The 20,859-nt window shown below is 43.6% G+C and overlaps 1 protein-coding gene across 16 annotated transcripts in view; it reads left to right on the top strand.

Annotated features, from left to right (window-relative positions):
* LOC122439783 (protocadherin gamma-C4) overlaps positions 1 to 20,859 on the top strand; it is a 180,136-nt gene that overhangs the window by 3,418 nt on the left and 155,859 nt on the right. For 3 of the 16 annotated variants that reach the window (XM_043465225.1, XM_043465218.1, XM_043465211.1), the window contains exon 1: positions 6,260 to 11,207. In XM_043465225.1, coding sequence (XP_043321160.1) covers positions 8,784 to 11,207 — 2,424 coding nt within the window. In that variant the 5' untranslated portion in view covers positions 6,260 to 8,783. Of the gene's footprint in view, positions 1 to 57; positions 6,196 to 6,259; positions 11,208 to 13,770; positions 16,323 to 17,923; positions 20,856 to 20,859 lie in introns of those variants that run through there. The other 13 variants (XM_043465215.1, XM_043465188.1, XM_043465185.1 and 10 more) reach the window with 12 other exon arrangements.

Genomic DNA, 20,859 nt, shown 5'->3' with positions numbered 1-20,859 from the left:
AAAAGTCTCTATTTCCGGTCTTTGTGTTTGTCTTTGTCTTTGTGTTTATATTTACAGATCCTGGGAAATCATTATTAAGTGTTTCTATCCAAGTATATTTATAATTGTTCTTTCATTGAAAAGGAGATCGTAATTAATCATAATGTAGTTGGTTGGGACAGAGTTGTGGAAAGAGCATTGCATCAGAAACAAGGAGATTTGGCTTCTAATGTTTTCTTGCTTGCTTCTGGCCAAGTAATTTTTTCTTTACCATGCTCTTATCTGACAATGATAGATTTTGACTAGGTCTACAAATATTTATGTGACTGATTCTGTTTTTGGATATCCTTAGGTTATAAATATCTCCTCATCTACTCCTAAATTTAACATATATGTCATCTGTTGGGGTGCTGTCTTATTTGGGAATATTTTAAGAGGTAAAGATTGTCTAAAGTAGTATTTTAGGTTGTGTTAACATAAAATTATGGAAATCTAGGTAAGCCGAAAATTTAAACTATTGTTGACTATCTTAGCCCTTTGTTTAGCGGGTTTTTTTTTAAATATGTTTTATGCACACTCAAGAATACACCAAATGTTTAAGTAAGTTACAAAATGAAGTAATAAAATGGATGACAGAAAATTTCCTGTGCAACGTGAGAAATAGTTTGAAGCCTCCTGACTTGTATATTATGCCTGTAATGTAAACAACTAACAAAAATCAAATATATATTTCACTTTAATGTATTAGCTCTTCACAAGAAATGCATCATAAGTAAGTTCATCCTTTAAAATACTCTGTTCCAATAAATTAAAGAGATACATATAATATAAAATGAAAAAAGCATAATAAGGCACAAATAAAAATAAATATCTAAATGAACCAAAGATGGACAGAAAGTGGTGAGCCAGGCTAACACTAAAGCGGGAATTCTGGTCTTGGACTTACCTTTATCGGACAAATCTGTATACAATGTTATACACAACAAATATAGAATAACCACTTTTATATGAAAATATGGAGACTCTACAACAATTTAATACATAATCATCACATGCACAAAAAATGGCAGAGAAAATTTCAAAGTACCAATAATATACATGCTTTATAACATATGCTTAAATCACAAATTGGGTGGTGGGGGATAGGGGAGAGGTATTAATAATAAAAAGATACAGACCTTGCATTGTAAGATGAATAAGGCCGTAGGACCCAATATATAGAGTGGAGACTATAGTTGATAACATTATATTGTATAATAGAAATTTGCTAAGAGTGTAATTTAATTCTCTCTCACACATACACAAAGGTAAGTATGTGAAGTGATGAATGTATTATTAGCTCAGTAGGAGGAATCCTTTCACAGTGTATATATAGCAAATCATCATGTTGTACACTTTAAGTATCTTAAAATTTTATTTAAATTTATAAAGCTGGAAAAATCACAAAGCAAATACTTTAAAAGAAAACAAAATGAGCATTTAAATCCATACCACTAAACTACTATTGGATTTTAAAAATCACAATGGAAATAAAAACTCAAAAATTAAAATATTATTTATTTAAAATTGTGGAATGCCTCTAAAAGATATTTAGGGTTACATTTGTAGACAACCATAAGAATTTCAAAAAACAAATTATTAAAATTAATGAAGTTAGCTCGACAATCAAGAAATAAAGCAAGAAATATATAATATCAGTATAAAGAAAATAACAGGAAAGGGAGCAGAGTATAAATTATTGAAATGCAAACCAGGAAGAATTCTGATGGTGAAGCAATAGAAGCTGACACTAATGGGGAGAAATTGAATCTTCTGTCAAGTCAAGTGCTGGGACTAATATTGGCTAGGCAGATAGCAGGACTAAAATTCATTTTAGAGATCTTAAAAGAAGACCCAAAATTCTGATTATAGACAAAGACCTGGGAAAAGAGAAGGAAAACCAAGTGAGAATGGGAAAAAATAAAACAGCTTAATACTAAGCAAGAAGTATGAGTGGGAAATAATATACTGTGTAAAACCAAACCTTGTCAAAGACAAAGAAACAGAAAAATCTTTAGAGAAACTGCAAATAAGGGATGTCAAGTGGTTACTTAATGAGACTCAAAAGTATCAAAAGAGTGTTGAAGAAAAAGTTTTAAGATACAAACTAGAGGTTCTACTGGAAAACATGGTGAGTTGATAAGAATTGTTTCCAATAAATATTTCTTCAGTGTTCTCAGAGGAATGGATTGAAAATGAAGAAAGTTCAACAGGGAAGAACTCAAAGGCAAAAAGTCTGTAATGAAACCAGAAGTGTGCCATCTTGCTAAAGAATTGATTCAAAGTCCTATCTACTATATTTAATATTTATGGCTTGTGACTAAATGGGGTTTACTACTTATGGATGCAAGAATATTTCAGTATAAGAAAATCTAATATAAAACTTCATATGAAAAGATTAAAGATAAAAGCTGTTCATGTCAATAGAGGCATAATAAAGGTCTTGAGAACATTCAACACATGATTAAAATCTTTTCACAAACTGAAAACTGAAGGAAATGTACTTAAACTGACAAAGAATATTTGTCAAAAACTTATAGAACTATCCAAAAAAAAAAAAAAAACTTATAGAACTATCCAAAGCAATCTACAGATTCAATTCAGTGGCTATCAAAATCCCAATGCCTTTTTTATAAGTAGAAAAAAGTCTATCCTAAAATTCACATGAGGTATCAAGGGACCTCAAATAGCCAAAACAGTCTTGGAAGACGAACAAACCACCTTCAGTTTCCTTCATGTTTATGCTGCTTCTCACTCCAAGCATTTGTACTAAGGTTCTAGAACAGTACTCCAGCCTCTTTCTTGATCCAGTCATACCCTTTAGGATCCAAGTTCAATCCTGTTCTGAAAAGTATTTTCTGACCACCACCCCCGACCCCAGGTTGAATATCCTTCCTATGTATTCTCCCATTGCCCAGGGTTTCCAACCATCATAGTATTTGTCATACTCTATTAAAATACTCGGTTTACTGTGTCCTCCCTTATCATGTAAATTCCCTTAAGAACTGGGACTGTGTCCATCAGGTGCACCAGTTCTGTCTACAGCATCAGTCAGGCAAAGTGTCAGGCAAAGGTTAGTCACTCAATTAAGTGTCTGATAACTCAATAATTTAAATACAGATTTTGGAAAAAATACAGGTTTTGAAGTTCAGTACTAAGCCATTAAGCACATAAATTTAAAATACATAACATTAGAATATAATGTAGCTAATGTTTTTAGATTAATCTTACTTTCTCCCAATATGGAATAAGAGGTTGAAGATCTTTGGCTTAAGGGTAGAGGCTACTTTGATTAGTGCCTCCAAAGTTCAACAGTGCTTTCCTTGCTACTATCAAGATCACATTCATTCACACCATTTTTATTCATTCTGAGGGGAAAAAAAGACTCCTGACTTGAAAGAGCAATCTCTCAGGTACCTTAAAACTGTAAAATTCTTCAAAGCATCTTGAAAGTGACAGGAGTAACACGAAGTAACTGGATTTGCCTGGGAGAATGCAGAAATTACTTAGGCCTCAGGGCGTCGCTGTTGACTACCTAAGAAGTAAGCCTGTGAGACGTCCAATCCAACATTACAATTTCCATAACACAAAGAGCTGGGCATTTGGCCCGCAAGGTTCGGGGCGGCAAAGAAATTCAGTCCAACAGCCCACTAGTTCTTTCCACAGTGACCTGGGTCCCGTGAATGCTGGTCACTTCAGACCCTGAGGAATAAAGATTGGAATCCCGAGCTGGAGGCTGGAAGTTGCCTGGGAGAAAAGACTGCAGCTCAAGAAATGGCGGCTCTGCTAGATTTGCCACATCGCGGAAGGTTTGTCTTGCTGTGCCTTCTTTGGGTGGCCCTGTGGGAGGCTGGAGCTGGGCAGATGCGCTATTCAGTGCCAGAAGAGATAGAAAAAGGGTCATTCGTGGGCAGCGTTGCCAAGGATCTCGGGCTAGAGCCTCTGGCACTAGCGGAGCGCGGGGCCCGCATCGTCTCCAGAGGTAGGACGCATCTCTTCGCTCTGAACCCGCGAAACGGCAGCTTGGTCACCGCCGGCAGGATAGACCGGGAGGAGCTCTGCGCCCAGAGTGCGCGGTGTCTGGTGAGCTTTAACATACTCCTGGAAGATAAATTGAGTATTTATTCAGTAGAAGTGGAAATAAAAGATATTAACGATAATGCCCCTCGCTTTGGAGTAGAGGAAGTGGAGCTAAAAATTAGTGAAACGACTACGCCAGGATTCCGGATCCCTCTTAAGAGCGCGCATGATGCAGACGTCGGAGAGAACACTCTCCAAAAGTACGAAATTAATTCAAATGACCACTTCTCTCTGGACGTGAGAAGCGGGGTGGATGGTAACAAGTACCCGGAGCTGGTGCTGGGACGCGCTCTCGACCGTGAGGAGGAGGCCGTACACTACCTCGTTCTCAAGGCTTTGGACGGGGGCGACCCTATCAGATCTGGCACCTCCCGCATCCGCGTGACGGTCCTGGATGTGAACGACAACGCTCCTGTTTTTACACAGCCCGAGTACCGTGTAAGTGTTCCAGAGAATACTCCCGTAGGCACCCGGATACTTACAGTGACCGCCACTGATGCAGATGAGGGCTACAATGCCCAGGTGACATATTTTCTGGAGAAAAACCCTGAAGAAACCTCAGAGGTATTTGAGCTTAAGTCAGCATCTGGAGAAATAACAATCACAAAAAGCCTAGATTATGAGGATGCCAAATTCCATGAAATTGATATTGAAGCTCAGGATGGCCCAGGCCTTCTGACCAGAATGAAGGTCATTGTCACAGTTCTGGACGTGAATGACAATGTCCCAGAATTCTACATGACATCTGCTACAAGCTCAGTTCCTGAAGATTCTCCTCCAGGAACCATAATCGCACTTTTCAATGTACATGACAGAGACTCTGGGCAGAATGCATTTATCACATGTTCACTCCCAGAGAACCTTCCTTTCAAATTAGAAAGGTCAGTGGACAATTATCACCGATTGGTTACAACCAGAGTCCTTGACAGGGAACAGTTTTCCTCTTACAACATCACTGTGACTGCTAAAGATGGAGGGAGCCCATCTCTATCCACAAATGCTTACATTTTGCTGCAGGTGACAGACATCAACGACAACCCTCCCACCTTTCCCCACACGTCCTACTCTACCTACATTCCTGAAAACAACCCCAGAGGTGCCTCCATCTTTTCCGTGATGGCCTGTGACCCCGACAGCAACGACAATGCCCATGTAACTTATAGCTTGGCTGAGGACACCCTTCAGAGTGCACCCCTGTCCTCATACATCTCCATCAACGCTGACACGGGTGTCCTCTACGCACTGCGTTCCTTTGATTATGAGCAGTTCCGTGAACTTCAGTTATGGGTTACAGCACAGGATGGTGGGAATCCACCCCTCAGCACCAATGTGTCTGTGAGCGTATTCGTGCTGGACCAGAACGACAACACACCTGAGATTCTGTACCCTGCACTCCCCACGGACGGTTCCACGGGCGTGGAGCTGGCACCTCGCTCCGCAGAGCCCGGCTACCTGGTCACCAAGGTGGTGGCAGTGGACAGAGACTCGGGACAGAACGCCTGGCTGTCCTACCGCCTGCTCAAGGCCAGCGAGCCAGGGCTCTTCGCGGTGGGGCTGCACACGGGCGAGGTGCGCACAGCGCGGGCGCTGCTGGACAGAGACGCGCTCAAGCAGAGCCTGCTGGTGGCCGTCCAGGACCACGGGCAGCCCCCTCTCTCTGCCACCGTCACGCTCACCGTGGCTGTGGCTGACAGCATCCCAGACGTCCTGACTGACCTAGGCAGCCTGAAGCCCTCAGTGGATCCTGACAACTCCGGCCTCACACTCTACCTGGTGGTGGCGGTGGCCGCGGTCTCCTGCGTCTTCCTCGCCTTTGTCATCGTGCTACTGGCGCTCAGACTGCGGCATTGGCACACGTCGCGTCTGCTCCAGGCTTCGGGCAGCGGGTTGGCTGGCGTGCCGGCGTCTCAGTTTGTGGGCGTGGACGGGGTGCGGGCTTTCCTGCAGACCTATTCGCACGAGGTCTCGCTCACCGCGGACTCTCGGGGGAGTCACGTGATCTTCCCGCAGCCGAACTATGCGGACACGCTCATCAGTCAGGACAGCTGTGAGAAAAAGGATTTTCTTTCAGAAGATAAAGAAGAAACATTTTCTCAGGTAAACTCTCTTCCCAATATTCCTGTGAGTTACTTTGCTAAAAGAAATAAATTTACCTAATTACTTAGCTGTCTCCACAGTTTACCATACCTTTTCTATTTCCCATATTTCTTTGTGGACATGTTCAGTTTAAGAAACAGTCCTCATGTATTATTTCTCACTAGTTCTAAGTGTTCACATGGTGTAACAGGGAAGAGGAGCTAGAATCATTATGTCATTAGTATAAATCTGGAATTAGTAGGTGAAGATGATATTTAGGTTATCAAAAGAGCCTTAGGTTCAAGAGGGAGGGGTCATATGGATACCTGTGGCTGATTCATGTTGATGTATGGCAGAAACCAGCACAATATTGTAAAGCAATTATCCTCCAATTAAAAAAAAATTAATGCATTAACAACAACAAAAAAAGAGCTTTAGGAACTGGGGTATCTGGTTTCTCCTACTTTCTTTCTCATCCCTTAGCAAACCATCCCAATCCTCCTGAATCAACAGTTCTTTGTTAGATATATGAATGTTGACTTTTGTTTCCTCAAATGTCTCCCTCTTTTAAAATTTAATACTTTTATTCTTTATATTTGTATTTGTTTATGAATATTAATAAATACTGTAGTTGTTTGTTTTCATCTCAGTCTTTATGTTTTTCCTTCAGTTTAGCAGTGAGATTCCTCATATTTTTTTATTTGAATGATCCCTACTAAAGATGTGTTTAGGAATAGATATGCTTCACCATGTTTCAGGAAGGTATGTCATGCAATCTCTGTTTAGTTGAAAATATCATTAGCCTCTAAAGTAGCTGTGTTCCTTTAAGAGTAATTGAGTTATCATTTGCTGTGTTAATATAATACATGGTTTGTATAATAGTTAAGGTGTGTCTGTTCCCTGTTACTTTTTATTTTTCTCATATGTGGAAACAACATTGCCTTTTTATCTTTAAAAATAATATATATCCTCAAGGGAGTCAGAGACCATATCAAATAATTGCCCCTAAAGATTCTCCTTTTACATTTCTCTTCTCAAAGTTTCCTACTCACAGCAGCTGTTGAAAATGTTTCCAGTTCCTCCACCAACATCAGTACCCCTTACAGCCAAGTTTTCCTCCCCCATTCCTCTTCCCATGTTGGCTTTTAGTATGTTAGTTATATACTTAATAACAAAGAACAAAAAATACACTACTATTCTGTGTGACTGGGATCATCTTTTATTTGGAAATAATCCTGTACTAAGTCAGTCATGTATATAATGGTGCCATCATTCTTTAAGATGTTGTGATTCTTTATATGAATGTTGCCGAAGCGAGCACAAGATGTTGTGATTCTTTACTGTTTAAGGGCACCTGAGGGAAATTGTGTTATTACTATTTCATAATTTTCTTTGAGATAAAGTTGGCACTCACTGTGGAATAATACAAACATTTTGCAAGTAAATAAAGTACGAACTGGGGAAAATTGAAAACAAAGTTCCTTTTAGTGTATACAGTAATTCTTCATGATATAAATGCCTTATGCATAGCTATATAATGCATCATGATTGAAATGACAAATGAGTTCCTATTACTGTGCTTGGAGAGGAAAACAAATACAGGAAAAGGATTTCTGGAATACAAAACAAAAGTTTATCTCTACTAGTTTCAGTTTTGGTCCTTAAAAACATCTTCACACTCTAATTTTAGGCAAAACAGACTACTTTCAGTACCCTGAAGTTCTGTGGTTTTTCTCTCACATCTAGGTATTGCCATATTATTCTGTCTTGTATCCAGGCCTTACCCCTCCCTGATCTACTCCTCTCAGGTTTCTTGGGAAAACCTTTGCTAACCTCCAAGGCCAGCTTGGAGGCCCTCTCATTGCCCTTGGCCTCTGACCTTATGGCAGTATCTCACTGCACTATAATTCCTTGTTTGCTTTTGTATCCTTATAACTCCATGAAGGAAGTAGCTGTGTTTGTATCGTTAAATCCCCAAGTATTGTCAGATACTCAATTATATGTGTGTTTAATGAATGGGTTAAGTGGAAAATATTGAAACTAAAATGTCAAGCTATGAAGGGCCGATTTCAAGAGGCATACCTTATAAATATGACTGATATTTCTGTGCAGTTCTTAAACTTTGAATATTTCAAAACAGTAACTTCAGCATGTTTGAAGCAATATTAGTGGCATTCAGGTTAACTCATGGCTTATTAAGGAAGATATTCTAAATCTTTTAACATATAGCGGTTCAATTATGTGACACAAAAACTGAGCCCATTACCTCTGAGCAAAAAGAATTTCAGGTGCTTGGAAACTTAAAAATTTCTGACTTAGATTTGTCAGAGCGTGCAGTGAACGGTTATGCCTCTGAGCGTCGCTGTTCACCACTCAAGAAGGAAAACGCCGCTGAAGAGCTAGTCCTTTTCCTTGTTTCCAAAGAGCAGAGAACCAGCAAATCACACTTGGAAGATCCGAGGCTGCCTCAAAGCTCACCCCGTCAGTCAGCCAGCTCTGTGACCTATAAATTAGGCCCACGAAAGTCTTAGTTCCTTGATAAAATAAGACTGAAGTCTGCCTTGGGAAACTGGAACCCAATTCAGAGAAAATAATTAACCAAAACGGAAATGACCAATTACCAGAGATTCAGAAAGTGCGGAAGACTGGCCCTGCTGTGCGTGCTTCTGGGGACGCTGTGCAAGACCGGATGCGGGCAGATCCGCTATTCGGTGTCAGAGGAGCTGGACAAAGGCTCCTTCGTGGGTAACATCGCCAAGGACCTGGGGCTGGAGCCCCAGGAGCTGGTGGAGCGGGGAGTCCGCATCGTCTCCAGAGGTAGGACGCAGCTCTTTGCTCTGAACCCGAGAAGCGGCAGCTTGGTCACCGCGGGCAGGATAGATCGGGAGGAGCTCTGTGCTCAGAGCCCACAGTGTCTGGTGAGTTTTAACATCCTGGTTGAAGACAAATTGAACATTTTTGAAGTAGAAATAGAAATTAAAGACCTTAATGACAATGCTCCTGATTTTCTGATGGAGGAATTGGAAATAAAAATTGGTGAACTAACAGTTCCTGGAACTCGATTTCCACTTAAGACTGCATTTGACCCAGATGTGGGCACGAACTCTCTGCTGAACTATCAGCTCAGCCCCAGTGACTACTTCTCCCTGGCTGTGAAGAGTGTCACTGATGGGGCCAAGTATCCAGAACTGGTGCTGCAGCGGGCTCTTGACCGGGAGGAAAAGAAAGTTCACCAACTTGTACTCATTGCTTCTGATGGTGGTGACCCTGTCCACTCTGGCAACTTGGGCATCCAAGTGACAGTGCTAGATGCAAATGACAATCCACCAGTATTTACCCAGCCTGAATATCGAGTAAGTGTTGAAGAGAACCTGCCGGTAGGCACCCAGCTGCTCACAGTGAATGCCACTGACCCTGATGAGGGATTCAATGCTCAAGTATCCTATGTACTAGATAAAATGCCTGGGAAAATCGCTCAGATTTTTTATCTCAACTCAGTGACTGGGGACTTATCGATATTAAAAAATCTGGATTATGAGGATGCTACTTTCTATGAAATTAAAATAGAAGCACAAGATGGACCAGGTCTCCTTTCAAGAGCTAAGATTCTGGTCACAGTTCTGGATGTGAATGACAATGCCCCAGAAGTTACAATTACTTCTCTCACAGGATCAGTTCCAGAAGAGTCAACTGCTGGAAGGGAAATTGCCCTTATCAATGTGCATGATCGGGATTCTGGGCAAAATGGACAGGTCACAGTTTTTGTCCTGGGAAATATGCCATTTAATTTAGAAAAATCAATAAACCAATATTACCGCTTAGTGACAGCCAGATCTCTGGACCGTGAACAGGAGTCTGAATATAACATCACTCTGAGAGCTACAGATGGGGGTAGTCCGCCACTGTCCACAGACACACACATCACCCTGCATGTGGCAGACATCAACGACAACCCACCGGCTTTCACTCATGCCTCCTATTCTGCCTGCATTCCTGAAAACAACCCCAGGGGAGCCTCCATCTTCTCTGTGACAGCCCAGGACCCTGACAGCATTGAGAATGCCCACATTACCTATGCACTGACTGAGGATACCATCCAAGGGGCGCCTCTCTCCACCTACGTCTCCATAAACTCAGACACTGGAGTCCTGTATGCTGTACACTCCTTTGACTTTGAGCAGATTAGAGACCTGAAGCTACTAGTGACTGCTAGTGACAGTGGGAACCCTCCACTCAGCAGCAACGTGTCTTTGAGCCTATTTGTGTTGGACCAGAATGACAACACACCTGAGATTCTATACCCTGCCCTCCCCACTGATGGTTCTACCGGTGTGGAGCTGGCACCCCGCTCTGCAGAGCCCGGCTACCTGGTCACCAAGGTGGTGGCAGTGGACAGAGACTCGGGACAGAACGCCTGGCTGTCCTACCGCCTGCTCAAGGCCAGCGAGCCAGGACTCTTCGCGGTGGGGCTGCACACGGGCGAGGTGCGCACAGCGCGGGCGCTGCTGGACAGAGACGCGCTCAAGCAGAGCCTGCTGGTGGCGGTCCAGGACCACGGGCAGCCCCCTCTCTCAGCCACCGTCACGCTCACCGTGGCTGTGGCTGACAGCATCCCAGACGTCCTGACTGACCTAGGCAGCCTGAAGCCCTCAGTGGATCCTGACAACTCCGGCCTCACACTCTACCTGGTGGTGGCGGTGGCCGCGGTCTCCTGCGTCTTCCTCGCCTTTGTCATCGTGCTACTGGCGCTCAGACTGCGGCATTGGCACACGTCGCGTCTGCTCCAGGCTTCGGGCAGCGGGTTGGCTGGCGTGCCGGCGTCTCAGTTTGTGGGCGTGGACGGGGTGCGGGCTTTCCTGCAGACCTATTCGCACGAGGTCTCGCTCACCGCGGACTCTCGGGGGAGTCACGTGATCTTCCCGCAGCCGAACTATGCGGACACGCTCATCAGTCAGGAGAGCTGTGGGAAAAGCGAGCCTCTCCTGATATCTCAAGATTTACTGGAAATGAAAGGTGACTCCAACGAGCTCCAGGTGAGTTTCTTTTAATATTTTAAAGAACAGTTATGCCACTGTGGTTATTATAAATTTTTAATACACATTTATTTGAAAATAAAGCAATGAAGTAGTCATTGGTTCTTTTGTTTAAAGGTGTTCCTCTCTTCTTCTGGGATTATGATGGGGCTGCACTTCCTTGCCTAGTATAGTTGAGTGGGCCTAGTAAATATTTCTGACCAATACATTGTAAATAGAATTATGTGACTCTCTTCCCAGAGGAAATCCTAGTTGTCATTGTAAGAATTACCAGATCTCTAACTTATTCTTTGAAATTGTGACTGTGCCTCCTATCTAAGTCCTTGAGTGACTGCAATGAAAGAAGAGCCCTGTGGTTGACTCAACATTGATTTGTATACCTGTGATAAGTAGATGTTTTATTTTAAATCTCTGTGATAATGAAGTTTGTCACTTCAACCTACCTAGCCTATCCTGATAAACAAGTATATAGTATTTTAGGCTCTAATAATATGATGCTTAACTCCTTCCAAGACAGACCAAACTGGATTCATCCTGATAACATAAAAACGATAGGGTAAAAAATATAGAGGTTTGTAAAATTCTTTTACCTGGCATGTAGTCCCTACTTGGTATACTTTAAAGTGTGTGTATTTGTGTGTATCCATATGGATTTCAGCCTTTTCTCTGAAGGTGGGAAGCTCAATTGCCTAAACAGTTGTGAGCCTTGGAGTGGCATTCCTTGTCCTTTGAGACAGATTATAAAATGTAAGGAGATATGTCTTAGCTTCTTTGAGAGATTTCCAGACCATCCATTTCAACCATGGAAAAGGAGTCCTAAAACTTTTTATAAAAATATTTATATATTTATTTGACTGCACTGGGTCTTGGTCACAGCACTCAGGATCTTCAATCTTCCTTGTAGCATATGGGATCTCGTTCTCTTACTTGGTATTGAACCTGGCCCCCTGAGTTGGGAGCATGGAATGTTAGCCACTGGAGCACCAGGGAAGTCCCATGCATCCCGCAACTTTCTTGAGCTATAAATTGTTGACCCATTTTGAAATTTATGAAATTATTTTCACCCATAAAGTTACATCAGAGAGTCATCCAAAATTAGGCCTAAATAGATTTCATTAGGTCTTAAACAAAGGAGTACATCTCTCCTTCAGTGTGTTAGGAAGGGATACATTCAAACATGAGTGACAAAAGGGCCTGAACAAAAGAGCTGAAAACAGAGAAGGGTGTAGTCTCACTTAAACCTGCAAATGCACCACAGAAAAAAGGCACATTACCTTTGGAATATTTGTTAGGAAAAATCTTTATGATACTAATGTAACTTTCCTTGTAACGAGAAAAAATATTAAATGGCTAGGGCCACAGGAACTTTAGATGTTCAAAGAGAATTTTCTAAGAATTTCATGTAAAATATAACCTACACATATATTGGAAAAATACATAGAGTACAAAGGCATCTATTTGTATGGACGATAAGTCTCAGCATGCCATTTTCACTAGAAAGGATTTTTTAAGGATAGGCAAGACTTCATTGCAATAAATGGGAGGAGGGTTTATAATAAAAGGAACAGAAAGTATCAAGACACGAAGTAGGGCAAACAAGGGAAAGGCTGTCTTAGGAAAACAATGATCTGTCTTGACTGGAATGTAAAAGGAGTATGGATTAGCACCGCAGGGTAACAGAATAAATTGTTTGGTTGGTATCTAATCTGGTAGTGCATTTGAAATAAAGGTGTTTGTCTGTTTTACTTACCTAAGACTGTTTTAAGGAGTATAGGTAAGTTTCAAAATGGGAGTGTCTAAGAACTTTCAATTCCTCTCCAAGATTTACCAGTGATCAAATCAAACTCATTACACATATTAATGTGTAAATTGACTGGAACTGAGTATTGGCATTAAGGAGTATTTGTGTATAAAATCATATAGTAAAAAAGCATTGATGTCATTAAAATAAATATACTTACATGAGATTTAGTTTTATGAAAGCAGATGTGTGCTCAAATACTAGATTGGTCTCTTTAACAAACTATCAGGCTCCTTTGTACTTAATGGGAAGGTTACATATACTTTAAAATGTTGAGCAATATAGTAAATAAGTCTAGGATTTTTACTTTCTCTTTTTTCCAAAGATTAAATGTTTTTATCCACTAACAATAATCTAATTAGTTACATCCATACTAGTCATGCCAGTGTTTATAAATACAGTAGACTCACTGAAGATATTTTTGCCCTCCAAAAAAAATAAATAAATAAAAGCTGTATGCCGTATGGAAAATCTTTAATGAAGAAAGAAGAATAAAATGATGGCAACTTTTAAAAGATGATGAAAATCTACACAATATCAGGTTTGAAGGGAAAATTTGAATAGTTCTTTCTAAAAAATAAAAAGACAAGATATATTAATAGATTCAAGAGCTCACACTTTGAGGAATAGGTAGTTGGGTAATATGCAGTTTTCTCAGGCAACCTCCTGGTGCCGCTGTTGACCAAAGGGAAAATAAGCGTTCTCAGTTCTGCAGGAGTGGCTGGAAGTGTTTTCTTTCTTGCTTTGTCCTGTACGCATCAGAATGCAGACGCACCTCCTGTGCAACCTCAAGTGCCTGACAAATCGTACCCTCAAATCACAGAAGTCCAGGGTGCTGTGTTGATTATTTAAACATCCCAGAGACATCTTGAAGAGCAGCTTCCCAGAGAGTTCAAGAAATGCTTAGGAGCTTCAGAAAAGCTGAAACAATGAAAAGTCAGGTACTGTTTCTCTTCCTGCTGTCATTGTTGCGCGGGGCAATCTTCCAGCAGATCCAGTACTCTATTCCAGAGGAGCTGGACAAGGGCTCAAGGGTGGGGAACCTGGCCAAGGATCTAAGGCTCAGTGTCCAGGAGTTGCCAGCTCGAAAACTGCGGATTAGTGCAGAGGACTTTTTCAGTGTGAGAGCAGAGAATGGGGATTTGCTAGTGAGTGGCAGGATAGATCGAGAGAAGATTTGTGGGAGAAAATCTGAGTGTGCTGTAGAATTTGAAATGGTTGCTGACAATCCAATGACTATTTTCCATGTAAGTGTTGCAATTCAAGATATTAATGACAATGCACCACATTTCATTGCAAAAAGCATTGACTTGGAAATCTCTGAGTTAGCCTCACCAGGGGTAAAATTCTCTCTGGATTCTGCGCAAGATGCAGATGTAGAAAGTAACTCACTGAAGAAATATTTCATCAGCCACAATGAGCACTTCTCTCTGTCAACAAAGCAAAGTCCTGATGGAAGTAAATACCCAGAGTTACTGCTGGAAAAATCTCTGGACAGAGAGCAGCAGAATTCCCACAGTTTAATCCTGACTGCCATGGATGGTGGGGACCCTCCTCTAAGTGGCACTACCCTGATCCGGATACAGGTCACTGATGCCAATGATAATGCTCCAGTGTTCAGCCAGGACACTTACAGGGTTAGCCTCCAAGAAAATGTGCCCCGGGGAACCTCCGTGCTGCAGGTGATGGCCACTGACCAGGACGAGGGCATTAATGCAGAAATCACCTATGCCTTCCTCAATGCCCCAGCAAGTGCCAGCCTCCTCTTCATTCTCAATCCAAATACTGGTGACATCACAACCAATGGTACATTGGACTTTGAAGAGACAAGTAGATATATGTTGGGTGTTGAAGCCAAGGATGGAGGTGTACACACGGCTCACTGTAATGTTCAGATTGAAATTGTTGATGAGAATGACAATGCCCCAGAGGTGACATTCATGTCCTTCTCTAACCAGATTCCTGAGGGCTCAGACCTGGGAACTGTAATAGCCCTCATTAAAGTGCAAGACCAGGATTCTGAGCAAAATGGTTTGGTAACATGCTATATTCAGGAAGAAGTTCCCTTCAAATTAGAATCCACCTCTAAGAATTACTACAAGCTAGTGATTGATGGTGCCCTAGACCGAGAGCAGAAGGCAGAGTACAATGTCACCATCGCAGCCACTGACAAAGGCAAGCCTGCCCTTTCCTCCAGTACAAGCGTCACCCTACATATCCGCGATGTCAACGACAATGCTCCAGTTTTCCACCAGGCCACCTATGTGGTCCACGTGGCAGAAAATAACCCGCCTGGCGCTTCCATCGCACATGTCAGCGCCTCCGACCCTGACCTAGGGCCCAATGGCCACGTCTCCTACTCAATTGTGGCCAGCGACCTGGAGCCGCGCGCGCTGTCGTCCTACGTGTCCGTGAACCCGCAGAGCGGCGTGGTGTTCGCGCAGCGCGCCTTCGACCACGAGCAGCTGCGCGCCTTCCAGCTGACGCTGCAGGCCCGCGACCACGGCTCGCCCGCGCTCAGCTCCAACGTGAGCCTGCGCGTGCTGGTGGGCGACCGCAACGACAACGCACCCAGGGTGCTGTACCCGGCGCTGGGACCCGACGGCTCGGCGCTCTTCGACACGGTGCCCCGCGCCGCGCAGCCCGGCTACCTGGTCACCAAGGTGGTGGCGGTGGACGCAGACTCTGGACACAACGCCTGGCTGTCCTACCACGTGCTGCAGGCCAGCAAGCCCGGACTGTTCAGCGTGGGACTGCGCACGGGCGAGGTGCGCACGGCGCGGGCCTTGGGCGACAGGGACGCGGCCCGCCAGCGCCTGCTGGTCGCTGTGCGCGATGGGGGACAGCCGCCCCTCTCGGCCACCGCCACGCTGCTCCTGGTTTTCGCCGACAGCCTGCAGGAGGCGCTGCCGGACCTCAGTGACCGCCCGGCACCCCCTGACCCCCAGGCTGAGCTGCAGTTTTACCTGGTGGTGGCCTTGGCCTTGATCTCGGTGCTCTTCCTCCTGGCAGTGATTCTGGCGGTCGCCCTCCACCTGCGACGCTCCTCCAGCCCTGCTGCTTGGGGCTGCTTTAAGCCTGGTCTCTGTGTCAAGTCTGCACCTGGGGTTCTCCCCCACTACAGTGAGGGAACATTGCCCTATTCCTACAATCTGTGCGTTGCTTCACAATCAACTAAGACAGAATTTAATTTTCACAATGTGACCCTGGAAACGGCTCCCCCTGGGGATCTCCTAGGTGAAGATCCTTCTATGGATATAGGTACCAGTAACGAAGACCCCCAAATCGCCTATGATTCCTCTTTTTCCCGTCAGGTGAGTTTTTGCAGACTTACTTAAATTTTATTGCTGTATTTCATTTTCAATAGTGCATTATTAATTTTGGTCCTTCTTCATTGTTCTAGTGATGGCAGTGGGAGAGGAGGTATATTGGATGGGTTGAGACTGGTTTCTTGATTGCTCAGTAGTCTTGGTGGTTAATTATTACTAGTTGTTACTTCTCAATTTGTACTCTCGGCATTTCTGTACTTCAGCAAATCCTGCTAAAAACAGCTTTTTCTGTCACTGCCCTTAGTAATAGCACTGCCCTTACATGCCTTTTTTTCAAGATTGTAAATGTACTAACATTTCTTTCTTAAGTTAAAATTTTTGTTCATCTTCATCAAATACATTTATCTTTTTCTGTTATGTATTAATATAACCTTCAATAATTAAGTCTCTTAGAACTTTTTAGCTTTATCATATGTAGCAAAGACTGACAGGTTTCATATTTGAATCACTAACTTTGGGTCTTTTTTCCCATTTTGTAAACTGTCAAGGGTAATTTTCTTGACCATCCTTAAATAGTTTTTATACCCTATCTACTTTGTCACTGCTATAATGAGGAATGTAATGGACATTTTGTTGTATACAGAGACTTTTCCATAATTTTTTAACATAGACTTCTGATAAGTGAGTCAGATTTTTTTCAACATTTTTCAAATGTTTTCAAAAACATTTTTTTACCTCTCAACCCCCAGAAAGTTGTGGTCTTTTGAGGATTGTGAAAAATACCTTCAGCCTACTCTCCAAAGTCAGAAAATTTTAAAAGCTCTGAATAATTCATGGAGTTTTGAGTCTGATCAAAATTTATGAGTAATTTCTAGAAACTAAATATTATGTGAGTAATAATCAAAGAACTGAGTACTTGCTGCTTTATCTCAAATTTTCTCAGATTAGTAAACTGCTCTAAGTATTCATGAATAAGAAGACTATAAAACATGCAATGATAATATAAATAATTATTAAAATATTTCCTTTTTATCAATTATTATTTCTAAAACCAAAACTAAAGTTATAAGTAATAGTAAGATAATACCTTCTGGATGTGTCCTAATGTGGAGAAGATCACTGAAACACCATATGCCCTTTATAGTGCTTCAGTTTAACTTTCCTGTCTTTTTACCTTATATTACTTCTTTTAACATCAGTTATTTGCACATTGTTTTAGGTTTTGCAGCTTCATTAATGACTCATTCATTAAGCATTGAAAAATTATTCGAGTATATACACAATAAAATGTGCTATTCTAGAGTTTGAGGACTCACTGTGAACATGATTCTCACAGACATAACCTGTGGTCTCGAATCTTCTTATATAAAATTAATGAGCAAATATCCTTCTCAAACCTATTATCATATTTGTCAAGCCCATTTACAAAGGGGTAGAACTAGCTCTTAAACAGTAAGATATTTTCTAACAAGGGAATTAAAAACTTGCCCCATATTTTAAGGGTCAATCATGTGAGAAAACTTGTTTCTGTGTAGGTTGAGATTAGAGCCCAGATCTCCAATTTCTTTGACACTGTCTTTTCAACTATTTATTCTTCTGTTCTTCAAGTATAACCTTGTTTTGGGGAGGGGTAAACATATCCTTTTTGCAATGCAAATTGAAATTGAGCTATGAGAATAAATAATGCAATGAACTTAAAAGAGGTAGAAAAATTCTTGCAAAAAAACTTGTCTCTGAAAAAATAAATTATCAGGCTTACTGTACAGGAAGCTTTGGATCAATTATAGATTTTCACTGCAAATTAAACAGCAAATGTTTGGGTTTTCATTATTTTGGAGAAAATTGAACACGGAAAAGAAATGGTGTACAAGCTATCCTTTCTTTACCAAGTATAGATTGCAGTAACAGGTTAGGACTCTGAGTGTCGCTGTTCACCAATCGGGGGAAAAAAGAACCCGGAATTTAATCCGTACCACAAGATAACTGCATCACAACGCGCTGGCTTTGGGGTTTTAGAAAGCTTCTTCGAACTGGACCCCCGAGAGCTCCAACATCCAACGGTGAAAGTACCTTATCCTAGACCCCAAAGATCCTGGGGATCCCCAAGCCTCCACCAAGGGAACACCCAAGCGCAAGCTATTCCGCCGCGGGGCTGTCATGGCGTCTCCTTTCTGCCCAAACTGCCGCCGGCTAATCTGGATCTGTGTTCTCCTGGGGGCCCTGTGGAAAATTCGGGCCGAACAGATCCGCTACTCGGTGCCTGAGGAGCTGGAGAAGGGCTCCTTAGTGGGCAACATCGCCAAGGACCTGGGGCTGGAGCCCCGAGAGCTGGCGAAGCGCGGAGTCCGCATCGTCTCCAGAGGTAGGACGCAGCTCTTTGCTCTGAACCCGCGAAGCGGCAGCTTGGTCACCGCGGGCAGGATAGATCGGGAGGAGCTCTGTGACAGATCTCCCAAGTGTGTAGTAAACCTAGAGATTCTCTTAGAAGACAGAGTGAAGATTTTTGGAGTTGAAGTGGAAATAATTGATATTAATGATAATGCGCCCGACTTTGGGGCAGAGCAAAGGGAAATAAAAGTCGCTGAAAGTGAAAACCCTGGGACAAGGTTTCCTCTTCCTGAAGCTTTTGATCCGGATATAGGGATAAACTCCCTACAGGGTTACCAGCTGAGCTCGAATGTCCACTTCTCCCTAGACGTGCAAAGCGGAGCCGATGGGATTAAGTATCCTGAGCTGGTACTGGAGCACGCCCTGGACCGTGAGGAAGAGGCGGTTCACCACCTCATTCTGACCGCCTTTGACGGAGGCGACCCCGTTTACTCTGGCACTGCCAGGATTCTTGTAACACTTGTGGATACCAACGACAATGCCCCGGTATTCACTCAGCCCGAGTACCACATCAGTGTGTGGGAGAATGTGACGGTGGGCTCCAGGCTACTCACTGTAAAAGCCACTGATCCAGATGAAGGAGCCAATGGAGAAGTCACATACTCTTTCCGGAAAGTAAGAGATAAAATATCGCAGCTATTCCAGTTGAATTCTCTGACTGGGGACATAACGATATTGGGAGGTTTGGATTATGAGGACTCTGGATTCTATGATATAGATGTAGAAGCCCACGATGGACCTGGTCTCCGAGCCAGAAGTAAGGTACTGGTGACAATTCTGGATGTAAATGACAATGCTCCAGAAGTCACAGTTACATCTCTCACCAGCTCTATCCAAGAAACTTCTTCCCCAGGAACAGTAATTGCACTTTTCAACGTGCATGACAGTGATTCAGGAGAGAATGGCCTTGTCACGTGTTCCATTCTGGATAGCCTGCCATTCACACTTGAAAAGACCTATGGAAATTATTATCGGTTGTCGACACACAGGGCTCTGGATAGGGAAGAAGTCTCAGAATATAACATCACTGTAACTGCCACTGACCATGGAACTCCGCCATTGTCTACAGAAACATACATCTCACTGAACGTGGCAGATGTCAATGACAATCCACCTGCCTTCCCTCATGCTTCCTACATGGCCTACATTCCAGAAAACAACCCCAGGGGAGCCTCCATCTTCTCTGTGACAGCCCAGGACCCTGATAGTAACCAGAACTCAAGGGTCACTTACTCTCTGGCTGAAGACACACTGCAGGGGTCGCCTCTCTCCACCTACGTCTCTATAAACAAGGACACTGGAGTCCTGTATGCTTTGCAGTCCTTTGACTATGAGCAAGTTAGAGACCTGCAGCTACTGGTGACTGCTAGTGACAGCGGGGACCCACCACTCAGCACCAACGTGTCTCTGAGCATATTTGTGCTGGACCAGAATGACAATGCACCTGAAATCCTATACCCCGCCCTCCCCACGGATGGCTCCACGGGTGTGGAGCTGGCACCCCGTTCTGCAGAGCCTGGCTACCTGGTCACCAAGGTGGTGGCAGTGGACAGAGACTCGGGACAGAACGCCTGGCTGTCCTACCGCCTGCTCAAGGCCAGCGAGCCAGGACTCTTCGCGGTGGGGCTGCACACGGGCGAGGTGCGCACAGCGCGGGCGCTGCTGGACAGAGACGCGCTCAAGCAGAGCCTGCTGGTGGCCGTCCAGGACCACGGGCAGCCCCCTCTCTCAGCCACCGTCACGCTCACCGTGGCTGTGGCTGACAGCATCCCAGACGTCCTGACTGACCTAGGCAGCCTGAAGCCCTCAGTGGATCCTGACAACTCCGGCCTCACACTCTACCTGGTGGTGGCGGTGGCCGCGGTCTCCTGCGTCTTCCTCGCCTTTGTCATCGTGCTACTGGCGCTCAGACTGCGGCATTGGCACACGTCGCGTCTGCTCCAGGCTTCGGGCAGCGGGTTGGCTGGCGTGCCGGCGTCTCAGTTTGTGGGCGTGGACGGGGTGCGGGCTTTCCTGCAGACCTATTCGCACGAGGTCTCGCTCACCGCGGACTCTCGGGGGAGTCACGTGATCTTCCCGCAGCCGAACTATGCGGACACGCTCATCAGTCAGGAGAGCTGTGGGAAAAGCGAGCCTCTCCTGATATCTCAAGATTTACTGGAAACAAAAGGAAAATTCAGTCTTAATCAGGTGA

Source organism: Cervus canadensis, chromosome 4 (assembly GCF_019320065.1).
Source record: "Cervus canadensis isolate Bull #8, Minnesota chromosome 4, ASM1932006v1, whole genome shotgun sequence".
Lineage (NCBI taxonomy): Eukaryota > Metazoa > Chordata > Mammalia > Artiodactyla > Cervidae > Cervus > Cervus canadensis.
Note: the sequence above shows the minus strand (reverse complement) of the source record. Positions and strands in the feature narration are given on the sequence as shown.